Raw genomic sequence first — 19,378 nt, 5'->3', positions numbered from 1 at the left:
CAGCGGCATAAGCGCCTACCTTGCAACCAGGCAGTCGTGAGTTCGATCCCTGGTACCGATGAAAAGGAAAAAGACCAAGAAAAAAAGGCATCCCAGCCCTCTGGGAGGTTGAGGCCAGAGGATTGAACTGCATAGCATGACCTTGTCGCAAGACAAAAAAGGGGGCTGGGGATTTAGCTCAGCAGCATAAGCACCTGCCTTGCAAGCAGGCGGTCGTGAGTTTGATCCCCGGTACCGATTTAAAAAAAAAAAAAGAAAAAAGTTAAACATGCAGAGTTGGGAACCATGAGCATGTAATACAGCTCCCACAGTCCAGAAGCCTGGTGATCCTGAACATAAGTGACTTTGCCGCACTGAGTCTGGGTCCTCTGAGTACAATGAAAAATAGTGTGAACTCCGGATAGTACGGGAATTTAGACAAATACAGTCAGTGTTTAACACAACTGCCTCCCTGCACTCTTCACTCCTGCGTGTGGGTAAACTCAGTACTGGAAGTCAAATTTTAGTTCGCATAAATGCATGATTATAAACTTGGGCACAGTTGCTCTCCTGCTAGTATATCCTTGGTCATTTCAGCTGTCTCCAATTTGTCCACCACTTACAAAACAGTGCTAATGATGAACTTTATACAGAATTCTCCAGCAATAGCGTGACTTTATCTCAGACCACGTTCCCACTGGGGCAAAGGGTTTTTTCCTAAGCTTATCTGTTTGCCAGAGACTCTGAAAGAAAAGCTATTTCCGATTGCCCTTAGTAAAGATGGCGCAAGAGACGGCGTCATTGCTATCTAGGCTTAGGATTCGATGCTCTCGCCAAAGATGGCGGACTTTGTGCCCGCCCCTTTTCTTGTTTTCCTTTGGTGTTAGTCGGAGCGTCTCAGAAGTCGGAGTCGATAATGGCTGCTGGTAAAGTGCGGAACTTGTTTTTGCGGCGTAAGTTTGTTTCCTCTTGCTCTGTTGGGGTCCGTTGCCGAGTCTTACTGTCATGACGGCCGTAAGAGAGGAGGCCTATGGAGGTCCTAAAGGTCCAAGTCCTGTAAATTCAGATGTCTATGAGGGGCTGATTCTATAGTCGTGTGACTTGGAATCTGGGGCTCGCTGAAAGTTCAGGGTCTCCAGACATGGGTCAGTCCCACAATTAAGGGGCTGAAGTAATCTCGGACTGAATACCAGTAAGTGCACCCCAACCCTTACCCCCTACCCCAAGTCTCTAAGGAATTTGTGTTCTCCAATCTACAGTCAGTGAGGTGTGTGTCTTCTGCTCTGAAGATGCAGTGTCCCTATTAGGACATCATCAAAGGCTCTTCTGACCTTTCTCTCCAGAACTGAGAGCTCCCACCCAGCTGGGCTTCAACCCCAGCTTTCGTCCCATGAGCTCCACCGCAAAGGATGAGGCCCCCAGAGCAACTGGCTCTGAAGCCCCAGGACACAGCTATGAGTCCCTTCAAGTGACATGTGCCCAGAAGCATGTTCTCCATGTGCAGCTAAACCGACCTGAGAAGAGAAATGCCATGAACAAGGCCTTCTGGAGGTCTGGCCTGTAGATCCTGGAGTCCTACCTGGTGGAGGAGACGGGGGGGGGGGGGGGGGGTAGAGGACAGGCCCAGTGTGTACTTGGAAGAACAAATGAATATAAAAGCAGCCGATTTGCACCCTAGATGTAGCTCTTCATTCTGCTTCTCCACAGGGAGATGGTAGAATGCTTCAACAAGATAGCACAAGACCCTGACTGCCGGGCTGTGGTGATCTCTGGTGCAGGGAAAATGTTCACTTCAGGTACTTGTCACCTCTTGTGTCCCCTCTTCCTGGCCCTAGAACAGCTGCTTCTCAATGAGGGTTTTAAGCAGCATCTAACTTTACACATTTACAATTTTTATTGTGTTTTATTTATTTTTTGTCTTTTTGAGACAGAGTTTCAGTCTGGCCTTGAATTTATTTTGTAACCCAGGCTAGCCTCGAACTCACAGCAATCCTCCTGACTCAGCCTGCCAAGTGCTAGGATTACAGGCACGCACCACTACCCCTGGCCCAACATTTTACAGTTTTTTATAAGGTCTCATTTTATTTTATTTTATTTTTTTTCTCAAAGCACTTAGATTAATAAGGCCTCATTTTAAATATAGAGGACTTGCTAGGTGTGCTGGCACAGTCATTTAGTGGCCCTGCTACTTTGTTCTTCAGATCAGATTATTTCCATCAGTTGTTAACTGGCTTTTCAGTCATCTTTGTTCTGCTGTTAAGACCCTCTAATGATTATTAATCTCAGAGCATGCACTTAGCATGCCCAAGAGCTTGGGTTCCATCGCCAGTACCAAAAACAAAAAATAAGTAAAATAAAGGAATTGTAGTTTTTACTGGGTATGGTGGTGTGTACCTATAATCCTAGCATTCAAGGAGGATGAGAGAGGAAGATTGTAAATTCAAATCCAGCATTGGCAACATAGTACCTTAGCAAGACTCTGTCTCAAAATAAAAAATAAAAAGGTCTGGAGATGTAGCTCAGTGTAAAGGCCTTGGGTTCAGTTCCCAGCACCACACAACACAAATGTAGTTTTCAATTTGCAAATTTCCATTTGGTTACATTTCTCTGCTGAATTGTCACAACTTTTTATTTGTCTTGAACATATTTTCCTTTGCATTACTGAGCATAGTTATATGGCTGCTATAAAATCCTTGTCTCCTAAAAAGAAAACCTTTGTCCCCTGATTCTGGGAACTGGGTCATCTGAGGCAGCAGTTTGTTTGTTGTCTTTTCTCTTGAAAATGGTTTTCGTATTCCTGTTTCTTTGTATTTTGAGTAAGTTTGAATTCCATCCTGGTTATTGAAGAATAAGAGGTGTAGACTCCAAACTTTATATAACTCCATAGAGTGTTGAATTTTCCTGTTTTAGTGCTTAGTCAGAACTAACTTTTAAATCTTGTGCTGGGCTGTATGCATGGCTTCATGAGTCAGCAAGAGATTTCAGTAGTTTGTACACAGGATTTGGGGCTCCCCTTTCTGGCTCTTCCTTTTCTGAAATTTTCTCTTACTTTTAGTAGCTGTGTTCACCCAAGACTCTGTCCTGTGGCTCTTTAAGCACGAGCCTGCCTTCAGCCTAAAAGCTTTAAGACAGGAGGCTCAGCACATACTTGCCACTTTTTTGAAATGACAACTCCTTTCAGGTTCTTCAGTGGCTTCCGGTAACTGTCTTGTCTGGCCAGAATTCATCAGGGGAGGTTAGTCTTTTAGAGCATAGCAGAAGCGAGATGTCAAGTGTGTTGATTTCTCCACTGGGCCCGGTCCAGTGCTAGGTGACTAACACAGCCCTGGGGTCCTTCACTGAGTCCCAAGTCAGTGGGAAAGACACACAGTAAACAATCTAGGCTCTTCTGGTTTTTCACACCCCATCTTTTCTCTCTATACCTCTCTGTTTCTCCTTTCATTTGGTCATTCATCTGACACATTTTCAAGGGGTCAGTGTGGTGCCAGAGCCGCCCCTCACCTTTAGGGAGCTTATGGCTGCACTTGTGCCATACCAGGCCAAAGCCCTCATCTTTTAGGGTCCAGCTGATTACAGCCATGGCATCGCCTCTTCAGCAGTAAACCTGGAGGGCAAAGGAAGAAACTCAGCGACCCAGTGATAGAGTGAAAATACTGCTACCCCCACCCAGTATCAGGATTGAACCCAGGCCTTTGCACTGAGCTACATCTCCAGCCACCTACGCCCCCTCATCTTGAGATAATTTCTCAGTATGTCCATGCTGGCCTCAAACTTGAAGTCTTCCTGCTTCAGATTCCTAGAATGCTGGCATTACAAGCTTGTACTGCCATGCCCAATGGAAACTACTAGTTTGTTTTTGTTTTTTTGAGACAGTATCTCCCTGTGTAGTTCAGGCTGGCCTTGAACTTACTGTGTAACCCAGTCTAGCCTCTAACTTGTAACAAGCCTCCTGTCTCAGCCTCCTGAATGCTAAGATTACAGGCGTGTACCACCACACCCAGCAGAAGTTATTAATTTTTTAAATGACCACACTTGCCAGGTGTCCTTTATTATCTTGCAATTGCCTCTGCAGGTCCAAGAAGAACAGTCAAAACAGAAAAACCAGTGATAGGAGATAGCACAGGATGCCTTGCTAGGCTTATTCCTGGACTCAGCATAGCTGCTGAGTCACATAGAGCTCTTAGACAGGAAACAGGAGCCACTGGCAGGCTGATCCAGGTCATGACCTCTGCTGAAATGGAGAACACGTAATAGTGACTATGCCTCCACCATGCCAGGGCCACACAGTGCCTCTGGAGCTGCACCTCTGTGTACCCGCTCTGCTCCTGGGATTTCAGAGAAGCCACTCAGGTTCCTAGATGAAGTGATCCAGCCAACTATCCCAGAGCATCCTGCTTTCCACACCTGTGCCATGGTTTAAAAGACAGCAAAGCTGTTCGGCAGTTCAGGGGTGAGCATGGCTCCTCAGGTTTGTCCAGTGACACTGTAGTGACCAGTAAAAGGACAAGAAGGGTTAGGCTCAGCTGGAAAAGTGGGGGGTAACTGCTCGCCTCTTGTGGTGTAGGTCCGAGTTCTCCCCACCTGTCGCCCCTCCGATCCTGGCTCCTCTCGTTGCTTTGCTCACAGCTGCAGCCTGCAGGCCTCCTTCAGATCCGCAATCCTCACTTAGACCAGGGCCTTTGGGCTGGCTGTTCCTGACCTGCAGCTCGCCCCACACATGCCCGTGGCACCTTCCTTCTCCCAGACCTGTCTCAGAGGTCACCTTGTCAGTGAGGAAGTCATTTGACCCTGTAGCCATCACACACACACACACACACAGGAAGTCCATTCTGCTTCCTTTTGTTCTTCTTGAACACTTACCACAACCTGAAAAAATATACTTTTCTCCTCATTTGTCTGTCTTCCCATATGGACAGCAATTGTCATCTGTGTTGTCTACTACTTGAGCACCTACTGTGTACCAGGCCCTGTTTCAGGCCAAAGGAAGAGAGTGGTAGGAGAAAAAAGAGACAGAAAAGCTCCAGGGTTCCCAGAGCTGACATCCTAAAGCTGCCAGTGCTCAGTGAGATAAACTCCTGATTGAGTGCAGACTGGGCAAGGCCGCAGAGTCAGAGGTGGAGAGTGGCTGGGACAGCTGCTCCCAGGAGGTGGCCCTGGATGAAGCAGCCAGGTCAGTCTTGGGGGCATCCTTGGGGAGAGACAACCATAGGCAAAGGGAACAGGATGCACAGAGGTCCCAGGAGGTGAGTATGTGAGGCCTGAGTGCTCACAGGAGCAGGACAGACGGACACAACACTTGTGCAGGGCCAGGTCAGGCAAGGACTTGGTTCGCATAGTATGCTTTTGAACAGGTCCTGGGGAGGACGCTGCAGCAGGGAAACGGAACCCCGGGCGTGGCATTTCTACACAAGGCTCTGTGCTTCTATTCTAACTGGGGTGGGAGAGAAGAAGAGAGGCCCTGACTTGGGGTTCACAGGCTGCTTCTGCCTCTGTATGTGGGGACGGGGTGAGAGTGAGGGCACCAGGATGAGAGATGTAGAGAATGGCTGGCAAAGGAAAAGTCAGACTTAGGATTATCTTAAAGTTGAAGCCACAAAGTTGGAGGGCCCCTACTGCCTTCCGTCAGGTATCGACCTCGTGGACCTGGCGTCAGACATCCTGCAGCCCCAAGGAGATGATGGGGCCCGCATAGCCTGGTACCTCCGTAACCTCATCAGCACCTACCAGAAGACCTTCAGTGTCATCGAGCAGGTGACTCTGGGGGGCTGGAGAGCACTCCCTGTGCCCTCCTCTCTCCAGCCAGCCTGACCCCTCACTTTCCCCTCCAGTGCCCCAAGCCTGTGATTGCTGCCATCCATGGGCACTGTATTGGTGCAGGTGAGTCTGCAGCCACCAGGGCCTCAGATCTCAGCACTGTCACCGCTTAGACTTGGTCCCAGGATGCAGCCTCGAGTCATGGGAGGAGGGGGTTGTTCTTTCCATTGTTCAGTGCTCCTGGCCTCTTTGTCCCAGGCGTGGACCTCATCACCGCCTGCGACATCCGGTATTGTACCCAGGACGCTTGCTTCCAGGTGAAGGTGAGTCATCCCTTGGGCTCTTATTGCAGGGGTCCTCCATGGTCCTGGGCAGTTAGTGGAAGATCTGGGGCAGGGCAGGAACAGAGCAGGCCAAGAGAGCGAGGCTTCCTGCAGAGAGAACCGAAGCTTGCAAAGTGAGGCTGGAGTCAGGCACCATGGTGCATACCTGTAATTCCAGCACAGGAAGGTTGAGGCAGGATTGCAAGTCCAACTTTCACCTGGGTCAAAATCCTCTCGGAATATAAAATGGCCAAGGATATAGCTCAGTGAAGGGCTATATCCTATGTGATGCAAAAAAAGAGAAAAATGAGGCATGGTGTCAGAGGAAGTCAGGGTGGGCACTGGGGGGAGGTCTTGAAGGCATCAGGGTATGAGTGTGGTCCGAAGGCTGGGTTGGATTGGCCCAGGGAGGCAGGACAGAGTCCCCGATGCAGGAAGGGTGGTGGGAAAGGCTAAGAAGGGCAACCCCCTGTAGATTGCTGGGCTGTTCCTGACCAACTGAGAAGGGCAGGCAGTTGGCGGGCAGGCTCTGCTCAAGACTGAAGGAACCCACCTGGGCCTAAGCACGTCTTGATAGGGAACGTTCAAGTGTTTGGAGGGATCATTGAGCTGGAGGCAGTAGACCTCTGCGGGACTCAGACTGTATAGACATCAAGGTGTGGGACTGAGCAGAAAGTAAACCCTGATGGGACTTTTCCTCCAGGAAGTTGACGTGGGCCTGGCGGCCGATGTGGGAACCCTGCAGCGCCTGCCCAAAGTCATCGGTAACCAGAGGTGGGTGCCTGAGGGAAGCCAGAGAGGGGACCAGGAGGCTTTGCTGTTCCCTGCCCAGGTGACAGCCATAATCCTTTTGCAGCCTGGTCAACGAGCTGGCCTTCACCGCCCGCAAGATGATGGCTGATGAGGCTTTGCACAGTGGGCTGGTCAGGTAGGGGCCTAGGCTTGGGATGTCTGGGACAGCCATGCTGGACAGAGCTCTCACCGTCCTCTGGGGCCCTTCGAGGCTTAGCTTCCCAGTGTGACACAAGCCCTTCAGGGGTCTCCCGCCTTCTCTTGGGCACGGGCACTTCCCCAGCAGGGAGGCGCAGGAGAGTGCTGTTACTCTTTTCTCACCCCTTTTTTCACAGCCGCATGCTCCCAGACAAGGAGCGCATGCTCGATGCTGCATTCACCTTGGCCACTGAGATTTCCAGCAAGAGCCCAGTGGCTGTGCAGGGCACTAAAGTCAACCTGATCTATGCCCGAGACCATTCAGTGGCCGAAAGCCTCAACTACATGGTAAGGCACTCACTCCAGCCAGTCATAACCCTGCCCTGATCTTGGATTGGCCAGTTGGGACCTGGGGGTTGTGTGCAAGCTTGATCTTTGTTCTCTGGTTGGTGTGCTGTTAGCCTTTCCCTGCCTTCTACCCAGGCTTCCTGGAACATGAGCATGCTGCAGACCCAGGATATCATCAAATCTGTCCAGGCAGCGATGGAGAAGAAGGACATGAAGAGCGTGACCTTCTCCAAGTTGTGAAAGCTCGAGGTTTCCAGTCCCTGGCCCGGGGTCACCAGAGTCAAAGTTACACCATCTGCCACCTGTTTCCTTATCTATGGGAAGGACAGATTGGTGAAGATGGTCTTCTGTGTGCCTTGCCACACAGTCTCCAGTTTATAAGTTTATGACACTGATTTCTCCACTCCCAGGTCCTTATCTTTACTCACAAACAATAAAGACTTGTAAATAACCTGGTGTTTTTATTGCACAGAGGCAGGGGACATAAGCAGGCTAAGGTGCTCCATGACACCCAGCATTTGAGAATGTTGGGAACAGAGATCTGAGTCCTAGGGATGAGAGCCATCCCTGCCCCTGGGCTGAGGGTTCGCAGAGGGTCTGATGCTGCCCAGTCTTGGTGTGCACCATGTACCTAGCAATTGCCTTATTTCTTTAAACTTTGAGTTTTTTGTTTTGTTTTGTTTTTTTGCACCGGCAGTCGAACTCAGGACCTTGCACTTGCCAGGGAGGCACTTATGCCACTGATCTATATCCCCAGCTGGTTTGTTGTTTCAGTACTAGAGGTTAAACTTAGGGCCTTCAAACTGAGGTACAGCTATAGTCTCCTGCTCCCCCTTTAAAGGGGTAGGTTTGTTACTTAGCTCACCATTTGTAGAGGTTTCAGTCCATAAATCAACTGGCTCCAAGGCAGGGTGGCTGGCAGAGTAGCATCACAGAGCAGAATCAGTTCATGGCAAGCTGAAGACAGCAAAAGCAAGCAAGGGCCCTTGACAGCACTCTTCTGCCTCTTTTATTCAGGCTACTCAGGGTAGGTAATACAACCATCATCCTGGTGCCTTTGATCCTAACCTTAGGGCACCATGAATCAGCTCCAGAGTCATACTCTAGATTCAGCAGCCTCTGAAAAATCCCCACCTAGGACTGCAGGAGGCTTTGAGCAGGAGGGACATCTAGACACAAGCCATAACTGTCTACCCCTGGCCCGCCAAAGACTCATGCACATCGCTTTATTTGAAAGGCATTTAGTCCATCTTCAAGAATTGCCCAAGTCCTAACACTTTTAGCATTGCTGAAATTTCCAAGTGCAATCTCTGCTGAGCTTTATAGCAAACTCTTAGCTGTCTTTTGTTAGGTTTTTTGAGACAAGGTCTCATCTATAATCTAGCTGCCCTTAAATTCACTATGTAGCCCAGGCTGGTCTCAAACTCAAAGTGGTCCTCCTGCTCCAGCCTCCCAAGTGCTGGGATTATAGGCAAGCACTACCATGCTCAGTCCCAGGCCTTTTTTTTTTTTTTTTTTTTTAAGACAGGGTCTTACTAAATGGTTAAACTGCCCAGGCTAAACTTGAACTGGCAATCCTCCTGCACAGCCTCCTGAGTAGCCAGGATAACAGGTGTATGCCACCATGGCCAGCAATCACATTTCTTTAAACTTTGTGTTTTCTTATCCATATGTAATCCTAGCCTTCTGGATTTACATATAAAATGAATCCAAGTGGGCTGGAGAGTTAAGCTCAGCGGCATAATCTCCTGCCTTGCAAGTGCGTGGTTGTGACTTTGATCCCTGGTACCGACAACAAATAAAATGCATCCAAGAGACCAATCATTGACTTACTCCCTTTTGTATGCTGCATCCTGTTCTGAGCATTATTAACTAGTGACCCCTGTGAGAGTGATGCTGTGGGCGAATGGAGGATCAGGTGCTGAACTAGAAACCAGTGAGGCAGGGAGCAGAACCCTGGCTCCAGGGGCCTGTGTTCCACCCACTGTGCAAACAGCATGCCCTCTGGGGTGAGGATGTGCAGGACAGACCTGAAGCGGGGTCTCTCCCAGCCCCTCCCTGCTGCCACTGCCCATCTGTCCCCCACATTCCTGCAGTCCTGCTCTGGCCTGCCCACCTGCCCACCCCCCCACCCCCCGTCTCGCCCTCTCTGTGCCAACACAGGTCAGGCAGAATTTTATAGGCTCTGATAAGGCCCTCACCAGACCGAAGTTCACTATATTTCCTCTTTACAGGAGAGGCGGGGTCATGAGTAAGGCTGATAGGGAACAAGAGGTTAGGGTGTGTCCTAGGCAGCCCCAGAAGAGGGACCTGGCAGACCCTCCCCTGCCAGCCCCTCCCCCTGGGTATAAGGGCCACCTGCCACCTGTCACCAACCTCCATTCCAGTCCTACTGCCTTCCCAGGACAGCTGCCCATCCAGCTTCAACATGGCCTTCGTCCCTGCACCGGGCTACCAGCCCACCTACAACCCGGTGAGAAATGGCCCCACGCACTGATTCACCTGACCTGGATCCTTGGGGGCCCCATCCCTGGGGTCTGATTTATCCGATACTGACTCTGAGGCTGGAGTCACCCCCACCTGGACGCCCAGCCTGTTTGAAGCCACATCTAACTCCAGGAGCCAACCTCATCCCCAGCCCTTCACCCTGAGTTTCTCTTCCCCACATAAAGGAAGGGGGGAGGCCAGTGGGGTAAAGGCTCTGACGCCCCTCTCTGGCCCCCTCTACAGACTCTGCCGTACAACAGCCCCATCCCAGGCGGCCTCAGTGTGGGAATGTCAGTTTATATCCAAGGAGTGGCCAAGGAGAACATGAATCGGTGAGACCCTCCCCTGCTAGTCTAGTTTATCTGGGAGCCGCTGGTCTGCCCAAGAGGCCTTCTTCTCTCCCTTTCCTGCACCCTGGAGAGGTTTTTTTGTTTCTCGTTTTTGCTGGGTAGCCCAGGCTGGCCTCAAACTCTCAAACTTGAGGCGATCCTCCTTTCTCAGTCTCTTGAGTGATGGAATTACATGCATATGCCACCATGCCTGGCACAAGGAGAGGGGTTTTGCCTCCTCAACTGATGGGAGCAGGCAGGGAAGGAGGACAGCTGAGGAAGACAGTCCAGGCAGAGGGTACAACCAGTGCAAAGGCCCTGAGACAACCGCACATCTGCCCTGTCAAATGCCAGCCTCCTAAAGGCTGCTGTGTTGGGCAGTGTGGGACAGGCTCTGGCATGGGTATCCACAGGATCTCTCTAGCAGTAGAGGGAAATGACCTGCAGGGGCCAGGAAGAAGCAGGGATATTCCAGCCATTAGATATGAAGTGCTTAGGGCAGGGCCTAATCCATGATAAATAAGTGCTGGAAAATGCCCAAGTCAACTGGTGGCAGTTGAAGTTGGGGGAGGGAGGAGTGCCCAGAAAGAGAATCTATCAAACTGGGTATGGTGGTGCACACCTCTGATCCCAGCCCTTGGGAGGCTGAGGCAGGAGGATCAACTCGAATTTGAGGCAGCCTGGGCTACATCGTGAATTCAAGACCAACATGGACTACATATTGCAGCCCTGTCTCAAAAAAAAAAAAAAAAAATTAAAACCAAGAAAAACTGGCCAGTGATTTAGTTCAGTGGCATAGCACCTGGCAAGTGTAAGGTCCTGAGTACACCCCCCACCACCACCAAAAAGAGGAGAAAGTGGAAGCAAAGGAGTGGCTGTGGGGCTCTGCCTCCTGCAATGTGGCCGTGACTTCCCTCCTCACCTGAGTCACCAGGGCTGGTTGGGTCCGAGGCCGCCTCAGGGAGGGCTAGGCCCGGGCACGAGCAGCTTCTTGGAGAGGCTCTGCATGCTGGCTGGCAGTGTCCGGGAACCGGCCCTGATGTTTTCCCAGGTTCGCTGTGAACTTCATGGTGGGAGGCTCCCCCGGGTCAGACATCGCCTTCCACTTCAACCCCCGCTTTGACGGCTGGGACAAGGTGGTCTTCAACACGCAGCAGGGTGGCCAGTGGGGCCAGGAGGAGCGGAAGAAGAGCATGCCTTTCAGCAGGGGCTCCCCCTTCGAGCTGGTCTTCATGATCCTGCAGGAGCACTACAAGGTCCCAGCACCGCCTTCCCTCTTCCTTCCCTCCTCCTCCCTCCCCTCCGCCTCCCTCCTCCCTTCCTGCTTCATTTTGGCCTGCTGGTACTGTTGAGTGAACCCAGTGTTTGGCACTGAACTGTATCTGCAACTCTTTATTTTGAGACAGGGTCTCACTAAGGCAGAGCCATCCAGCCTGGGTTCAAACTCCTGCCTCAGGAGAGAGTGCTGGGATTCCAGCTTCACCATGCCCAGCTTTCTATTCCTTTCTTCCACCTGCCGGGAGCCTTCTGTCCCAAGGAACCCACATCTTGTCTTTTGGGGTCTCACTGAGCAAGGACACTAGCTGTGTTTGACCAGCGACTCTGGACCCACACAAAAGGAAGCCTCAGACACAGAGCCTGTCTCCCACCCACTCAGCTGTCCCCTCTGGCCCCCGCCCTTCATCTCTTCCACACGCTCCCCTTTCCATATTATTTGAAAGTAAATTCCAGACATTACATCATTCCGTTCATAAATACTTTCTTTACAACACATAATAGTCACAATGCCATAATCACACCTAAAATGAATTGTTCTTCACGTCCCCATGAGTCGTGTCCTGTCCTGTTCTGCTGTCTCTTAAATGCCGGGCCTCTGTTGTTTTTCCCAGCGTGTTTGAATCTGAGCCTGCACAGGCCCACACCGCTGAGACATACTGCACAGGTGGCCGTGTGGTATTTGACAACAAGACCACTGGGCTTTCTGCAAGCAGAATGTAGCCCAGAGCCAGCCCCGCAGCCGGATCCTGACCTCCAGCTCTGAACCCCCATGAGCCCATTGCTCCTGCCAGGGTGGGCCACGTCCCAAGTCCTCTCCTTCCAGGGCGGGCCTGCCTTTTATTTACAGTGTAGCATACTCAGCACTGCACCACTGAATTTTTTTCTTTCTTTCTTTCATTTTTTAATTTTTGAGGTAGGTTCTCACTAGTTCACCTAATTGCCCAGGCTGGGGTTGAACTTGCCGTCCTCCTGCCTCAGCCTCCAGAGTGCTAGGATTACAGCTGTGAGCACATTTGTTTCTACCCCAACTGTACCTCGGGCCTCTAGGCTCCAAGGTTTCTGACTTCTGAGGCTCTTCACCCCTAAGGCCTTGAACCCCAAGTTGAAAAAACCTTGCTTCTTCCTCCCCAAAGTCATAGCACTGATTCAACCCTCTCCTCCTGGCCTTCAGGTCGTGGTGAATGGAAACCCCTTCTATGAGTACCGGCACCGGCTGCCCTTGCAGATGGTCACCCACCTGCACGTGGATGGGGACCTGCAGCTTCAATCCATCAACTTCCTCGGAGGCCAGTCTGCCCCAAGCCACGTACGTAGGGTCCCCCCCTTTATTTGCTTCCTTCCTTCCTTTCTTTCTTCTTTAATCTCATCTCACTTTCATTTATTGCTGAGCAATTGATTGGTGCCAGTCCCATCAGGCGGTGGCATCAAGGACTCTGTGGTGACCAAGAACATCCGCTGGGATGACAGACATCCACAGATGGTGGTGGCTTCTGGTGGTAGCTAAGCCCATGACGGGGGATGCAGGTAGATGGGTGGGTCAAGGTGGGAGATCTACAGGTGGTTTGAGTCTAAAGGAAGAGCTTGGCCTAGTCAGGAGTCAGAAGGCTTGGGGCTAGGGAGGAGTTGAATTAAGTCAATAAGCATAGATAAAGGATTCACAAACAGCAAACAAATTCACCCTGGGTTGTTTAAATGCACCATGGGATTAGTCACTTGGGAACCTCAAAGGTACAGTGCGTGGGTGCCACACACTCATCAGAGCTATAGAGAGAAAAAAGCCACCCAGTCTCATTTAGTGACAAGCATGTGGGACAGCCAGCCACAGGGCTGTGAGGGGCGTGAACTGTACAGGCTCCTTGGAAAATGGCTGCCAGTGTCTGAAAGCTGAATAAACCCATGTCCAAGTGGTCTAGAAACTCCACTTCCAGGTCCCAATTGAGCAAATGCCCGCCAATACCCACCTGCTACCCACAGCAGCGCCTATGCAAGCCAGGCTGGGGCCATCTAGCACGGGAGGCCCCGAAACAACACACCAAAATGAAACAAAACCCAGAAAGCCTCAAAGTTGAAAGTACCAGGATGTTCATTAGCAGGTGAGCGAGGAAGGACAGTCAGTGTATTCATGACCCAAACTTGAGAGCGAACAATTTATAGCTATGCACATGGAGGGGCCTTTTCATCATCAGATATAGAATCAGACAAAAACATTTGTAGCCACGAAAGAAGAAAAAATTCAGAAGGGAATGTAGGGAGATGTGTGATAAAGCCACAAGGAAAGGGAATTCCCTATAAAACTTGGACTCGGAGCCAAGTGTGGTGGCGCACACCTGTCATCCCAGCACTCTGGAGGCTGAGGCAACGGATCACAAGTGTGAGCCAGCCTAGAGAAGCTGTGTCTCACAACAAAACAATTACAAAGAGAGAGAGAGAGAGAGAGAGAGAGAGAGAGAGAGAGACAGAGAGGCAGAGAGACAGAGAGACAGAAAGAGATGAAAAGGCCCTGGGCTCAATCCCCATACTATAACAAAACAAAACCCCAAAACTTGATTCTTGATTTAGGTAATATTACCTGTGAGGAAGCGTAGGGAAGGCACACATCCAGCAGCACAGGTACCTGATGACACATGTACCCATCTGAAGGCTTTACATTTCCCAAAGCATTTATTTGTTTGTGTTTTTATTTTTTTCCTGTCTTGAGACAGGGTTTCATGAAATCACTAAATTGCCCAGGCTGAGCTCAAATTATGATCCTCCTGCCTCAGCTTCCTAGATTGCTGGGATCACAGTGTGTGCCACCACACCCACCTGTGCTTCCATATCACGTGGTTTCCACGCTGAGCAGTGGGAGGGGAAAAGGGAGAGTCCTGAGGCAGCAGGAAGATAGCACAGGGATGCTGCAGAGAACACAGTTCACGGGCCTTGTCCTAAGGCTTTGTGGTGAAGCCCACAGGACACTGGTGACCGCTTGGCATTGGGTCCCCTGCTTGAATCAATCACCTGTGTCTCTGTGGGCTTCAGAGGTCACTCACATGGTGATAGTGGGCTGCCCAGAGCCAGGACTCTTAGCACGCTGTAGTCCTGAACATGGGGTTCCATTCCTGACCTTCCTCTCTGTACCCACAGGTACCCATGGGTAGGCCGCCTCACTATCCAGCGGTAAGTACCTGCTGGGGGACGATTTCCCAAGGGGGAGGAGAGTGGCTGGGGAGGCCCCAGCCTCATCATCCTGCCTCTGTGCATCTTCTAGGGTCCTGGCTATGGTGCACCTCCTCCACACATGAACAACCTGCCCGTGAGTGCCGGGGCGCTGTGCCCGGGGTGCTGAGGGTGGGTGTGGGGCTGGCTTTGATCAACCTGCTCTGAGAAACCCCTGTGTGCAGAGCTGCATCCAGCACGGCCCAAAAATATTGCTTCTCCCTCACTTCACAGGTCATGTCGGGACCCCCAGTCTTCAATCCGGTATGTCGTCCTGCAGGTTTGGGGCCCCATGGACGGGCTCGGTGAAGGGGAAGCAGGGACTGGGGGTAGGGAGAGGCCAGGAGAGGGGTAATGGAGTGGTGGGATGAGGGTGTTTGGGGTGGAAGGTGGGGAGAAGGTATAATTGGTGACTAGGGTCAGGGAGGGGTCTTGAGACATTTCCAGGAAGAACAGAACCTCTTTCTGAAAAAATGTTTCTGGACCTGGACTGTGGTAATCTGAAAGCTGATGGGACTGTATGTTCTCCACAGCCTGTGCCATATACGGGGAGACTGCATGGGGGGCTCACCCCCCGAAAGACCATCATAATCAAGGGCTTTGTACCCCCCACAGCCAAGAGGTAAAGCCCCAGACTGAGGTGAAAGTGGCCTGGTCCCCTCCCTCAGACCTCGGGTTCAGGCCCAGCCTCCTCCCTCACACTCAGGACCCAGGCCCAGCTTCCTCTCAGACCCGGGGTCCAGACCCCAGTCCTTTCTCCTCTGGAGACCCAGGCACTGAACCCGCACTTGACTTCCCCTCTTTGCTCCCAGCTTTGCCATCAACTTCAAGGTGGGCTCCACAGGGGAACTGGCACTGCACATTAATCCCCGTCTGCATGAGGGCGTCGTGGTCCGGAACAGCCATCTGAATGGATCATGGGGTCCTGAGGAGAGGAGGCTCCCCTTCAACCCATTTGGCCCGGGGCAGTACTTTGATGTGAGTCCGGGGTCCCCTTCCCTAGCTCCCTGCTTGTCTCCACTCCTGGGCCTCACACCCGTCCCTCCCTTCTCCCACAGCTCTCCATTCGCTGTGGCAACGACCGCTTCAAAGTTTACGCCAATGGCCAGCAACTCTTTGACTATGCCCATCGTCTCCCAGCCTTCCAGCGTGTGGACATGCTGGAAATCCATGGTGATGTTGCCTTGTCCTATGTCCAGATCTGATCTATACCTGGGCACAGTTCTGGGAAAACAGAAAGATCCTCTAGGATTGCCTTCTGAGCACCTAATAAAGTGTGTAAGTGTCTCATGTGTCTGTGACCCCACTCACCCCCCATTGCTCCTTTCTTCCTTGGGTCAGTCACATACTGTGCATTCATTTATCTGCTCATCTGACCATCTTCCTGACCATCCCCATAAATCCAGTTATGCCCCAGGTGCTGGTTTAGGGTTCTGTGTGTATCAGCTCATTCACTTCTCACCACAAACGCCAGGAACTAAGAACTGCTGTCATTCCTCTGAAACAGATGAGGAAACAAGAAAGAAAAGAAATCAACTCGACCAAGGTTACAGCATCCATAAATATCAGAACCTGGATTCAAATACAGTGGGTCTGGTCCCCAAAGCTACACACTCCAACTCCATGCATCTACCTCTCCACTCACTTCTCTCCATGTCTCCAAGCAACATGCAACCACCGAGACATCCATCTACCAATCCGCTGGTCCAACTATCCTTTCACCCAACCCTTTACCCATCTCCTCATCCACTTGCCTCTCCCCCCTCCAGGTCATCACTTTCCAATCTCTCCAAACATCTTCCTATTGACTGTGCATCCGTCCATTCAGAATCCACCCATTCATCCACCCCCGAGTCCGCCTCGCTCTGTCTACCAGGTGCTCATGCATGCACCCATTCAGTCCTATAGCCACCCCTGTGGCCATCAGAACATGTCTAACACACACCCCCACCCTCAATTCAGCCGTCTACTCACCGCACCATTTCTCTAGTATGGGCATCCATCCATCCATCTCTTCATTATCTCTTCTTCCATCCATTTCTATCATTTCATGCTGGAAAGTGAGGCATTTATTTATCTCTTCAACTCCACATCTGTCCACTAATCATGTGCTGTCTGTTCAACCATCTTCTAGGACTGTGCACCCAGGGGTAGCAGTGGGGAGCTCACATCAGCGGCAGAGTCTGGAGGTGCACAGGAAAGAGAGTCTGAGGTTGGAACTCAGCCAGGAGGCTGAGACCCCATACATCAGAAGGAGTCACATATTAAATTTTTGCCTCCACAATCAGTTTCTGTTAGCAGCGGAAATGTACCACTCATTATTGCTCAGCACCATTGGGCTGGCAAGGCTCAGCTGGGGCCTCTGGTTAGGTCTCAGGGTGTCCCTTTTTGGATTCCTGGGGAGGCGCTCACATCCAAGGCCTCTCCTGTTGATAGAATCCAGTTGCTTGGGGCTGGAACTTGGGACCCCACTTCCTCCCTGGCCACCATCAATCTGGAATCTCTCTGGGCTCCTGCAGGGCCCAACATTCTTCAGCTTCTTGCCTCTCCAGCCTCGACCCATCTCATTCTTCAAACCTAACTTCTGCCCCAGCCCCACTCACTCCAGCTGGAGAAATTCTCTGCTTTTCTTTGTTTTCTTGTTTTTCCAGTGAAGTCTCACCATATTGCCCAGATTGGCTTTGAACTTACACCAGAATAGCTCTAAACTGTCTGAATTTAGGATCTTATGAAACTAGGTTTTGGCCAGTGCATGCCTGGAATCCCAGCACTCAAGAAGCTGAAGTGGGAGGATCACCAGCAGTGTGGGGCAGCTTGTATTATGGTAGTAAGACCCCCTCTGCTCCCAAAAAAGATACTAGATTGGGCCTGCCTGGCAAATTCATGTGTCCCGACTGAATTTGCCCGTGTCACAAAGAACCCAGGATCAAGGGAGTGAGGAGCTGGCTCCTTGCTGCATCAGGACCCATCTTCTCAGCAACATTAGATTTATGACCAGTAACCTAAGTTCCCACTCTAGACCTAGAAAAAGAAGATTCAATCAAACACAACCCCCCAAAACAGAAAATAATGAAGATCTAAATGGAAATCAATACAACAGAAAATATAAAAATAAACCGGATATGGTGGCACACACCTATAATCCCAACATTCTGAGAGGCTGAGGTAGGAGGATTGAAAATTCAAGCCCAGACTGGGTAATTTAATGGTTTAGTGAAAATCTATCTTAAAGTAAGAAAGACTGTGAGTTCTATCTCCAGTATCATGAAATAAATAAAATTAAAAAGGCTGGAAACATAGTTCAGTGGCAGAAACTCCCTGGCTTGCTCAAGATGCTTGGTTTGACTGTAGCACCACATATAGAAAATAGAAAAAAAATCAATAAAATAGATTTGTCCATAAGCAGATGTATGGATAAATAATGAACTACATGCAAACATGTGAGTGAGCCAGGCGTGATGGTGCACACTTGTAATCCTAGCACTCCAGAAGCTGAGGCAGGAGGTTGCTGTGACTTTGAGGCCACACTGGCTACATAGTGAGTTCAAGGCCAGCCTGGGGGGGGGGGGAATAAGACTTTAAAGTGATGAAAATATAGGAAATTGTAAGCGCATTACAAACTGCATTTTCCCAGAGACCATAAGAAGGTCCGCGATGCGGGGACAGAGGGTGGTCTGAGCCCCTCCGCGCATGCTACCCTGTGACCTCCAAAGCTTTACTATTTCCCACAAACAAAAGCAAGTTCTCATGTACTCACTGCAAGGAAAGTGTTAAAAAGTTATCTTTCCATTGGATCACTGCTACTGAAGCCACAGACTCAGGCCTCTGTCCCAGATCCAGCCAGTAATGTGTCACCTTCCTCTGTGTACCTTGAACCCTTTCCCCTGGGAAAGCTTGCAAATATTCCTAAATCCTCCACACAGGCAATAAAAATTAACTCATTCAACTCGCTCCCAGGAGGACCAGAGGACGCAGACGTCTCAGGTCGTCAGATTGGAGAGGGGACCCTTCCAAGCCCGGGCTGGCCACCGGACATGGAAGGGGACAGCCAGAGCCTAAGGTCGCAGCCCCAGGAAACCTTGGCTGCTGCAGGAACTGGGGCTGGATCCGCCCTTCCTTCCGGACCGCACAGCAGTGAGACCCCAGTTTTTCCAACGCTGGGGGCCACCGAGGATCTGGACACGAAGTCGAGCACGAGGTTTGCCACCAAGGCTCTGGCAGCGCGGCTGGAGACCCGAGAAGTCCGTGGGCATCCCGGACTCCCCTCGGCCTGAGCTCCCCGCGGCGGGGACTGATCCTTCCTCCTCGCGGGGCGCAGTCAGCAGGGCCGCGGCGGGAGTCTAGCCTTCCCTAGGGGGCGCCAGGGGGCGCTGTGGGACGTTTCGGGTTCGTTCACCAGGATCATGGGGATTCCGTGTCCCCTACAAAGTCTGAGGCCCTTAGGTCCGCGATGCGGGGACAGAGGGTGGTCTGAGCCCCTCCGCGCATCAGAGCCAGCACGTCCGGCCGAAGTTAGGCCCCGGGGGCTGGCTCAGCCCCCCGCCGCCCAGCCCTGACCCCGCGCCTCGGGCAGATCGCCTGAGTGTCCTCTCCACGGAAGAATGTACTGGGGAGGAGGGGACAGGTTGTAGGTTTTTGGTTTGGTTTGTTTCTTGCGGTGTTTGTTTGTTTGTTTGAGACAGGGTCTCGTAGTCCACGCTGTTTTGTTTTGTTTTTGGTACTGAGGATCAAACATGATGACTATGCTTGCCAGGC

The 19,378-nt window shown here is 51.1% G+C and overlaps 2 protein-coding genes and 2 long non-coding RNA genes across 5 annotated transcripts; 2 read left to right on the top strand and 2 right to left on the bottom strand.

The window, feature by feature from the left end:
* Window positions 1-778: 778 nt before the first annotated feature.
* Ech1 (enoyl-CoA hydratase 1) lies at window positions 779-7,785 on the top strand. The gene is made up of 10 exons (XM_003467154.5): window positions 779-932; window positions 1,323-1,530; window positions 1,687-1,775; window positions 5,606-5,730; window positions 5,808-5,856; window positions 5,992-6,056; window positions 6,760-6,830; window positions 6,913-6,984; window positions 7,184-7,334; window positions 7,470-7,785. The coding sequence occupies exons 1-10, from the start codon at window positions 896-898 to the stop codon at window positions 7,572-7,574; spliced, it is 972 nt and encodes a 323-aa protein (XP_003467202.2). The 5' UTR covers window positions 779-895; the 3' UTR covers window positions 7,575-7,785.
* Window positions 3,388-4,993, bottom strand: LOC134476848 (uncharacterized). The gene is made up of 2 exons (XR_010048625.1): window positions 4,561-4,993; window positions 3,388-4,462 (listed from the first exon to the last, which is right to left on the bottom strand). It is a non-coding gene; the product is annotated as an uncharacterized LOC134476848 (long non-coding RNA).
* LOC111756010 (uncharacterized) lies at window positions 6,000-18,395 on the bottom strand. 2 transcript variants are annotated; one of them, XR_010048623.1, is made up of 3 exons: window positions 18,381-18,395; window positions 11,073-16,806; window positions 6,000-6,164 (listed from the first exon to the last, which is right to left on the bottom strand). It is a non-coding gene; the product is annotated as an uncharacterized LOC111756010 (long non-coding RNA). The 2 variants fall into 2 exon arrangements; XR_010048624.1 differs by lacking the exon at window positions 18,381-18,395 and having other exon boundaries at window positions 6,003-6,164; window positions 11,073-16,121; window positions 16,598-16,612.
* On the top strand, window positions 9,650-15,910 carry Lgals4 (galectin 4). Its single transcript, XM_063252714.1, has 10 exons — window positions 9,650-9,807; window positions 10,065-10,153; window positions 11,202-11,406; window positions 12,600-12,734; window positions 14,552-14,584; window positions 14,676-14,720; window positions 14,858-14,887; window positions 15,157-15,245; window positions 15,436-15,601; window positions 15,682-15,910. Exons 1-10 carry the CDS (start codon window positions 9,763-9,765, stop codon window positions 15,826-15,828), a joined length of 984 nt encoding a protein of 327 aa, XP_063108784.1. The 5' UTR covers window positions 9,650-9,762; the 3' UTR covers window positions 15,829-15,910.
* Window positions 18,396-19,378: the final 983 nt, after the last annotated feature.

Source organism: Cavia porcellus, unplaced genomic scaffold (genome assembly GCF_034190915.1).
Source record: "Cavia porcellus strain 051 isolate PalLab524CR breed Dunkin Hartley unplaced genomic scaffold, mCavPor4.1 scaffold_7, whole genome shotgun sequence".
Taxonomy (NCBI): Eukaryota; Metazoa; Chordata; class Mammalia; order Rodentia; family Caviidae; genus Cavia; species Cavia porcellus.
This window is presented reverse-complemented; position numbering and strand designations above follow the sequence as displayed.

Excerpts from the sequence above, each read along its gene's own strand:
- Ech1 (XM_003467154.5), top strand. The coding sequence starts at position 896 with ATGGCTGCTGGTAAAGTGCGGAACTTGTTTTTGCGGC. Across the intron at positions 1,531-1,686 it reads ATGAACAAGGCCTTCTGGAG|GGAGATGGTAGAATGCTTCA; the intron begins GTCTGGCCTGTA and ends GCTTCTCCACAG. Across the intron at positions 1,776-5,605 it reads AGGGAAAATGTTCACTTCAG|GTATCGACCTCGTGGACCTG; the intron begins GTACTTGTCACC and ends GCCTTCCGTCAG.
- Lgals4 (XM_063252714.1), top strand. The coding sequence starts at position 9,763 with ATGGCCTTCGTCCCTGCACCGGGCTACCAGCCCACCTACAACCCG. Across the intron at positions 11,407-12,599 it reads TCCTGCAGGAGCACTACAAG|GTCGTGGTGAATGGAAACCC; the intron begins GTCCCAGCACCG and ends CCTGGCCTTCAG. Across the intron at positions 15,246-15,435 it reads GTACCCCCCACAGCCAAGAG|CTTTGCCATCAACTTCAAGG; the intron begins GTAAAGCCCCAG and ends CTTTGCTCCCAG.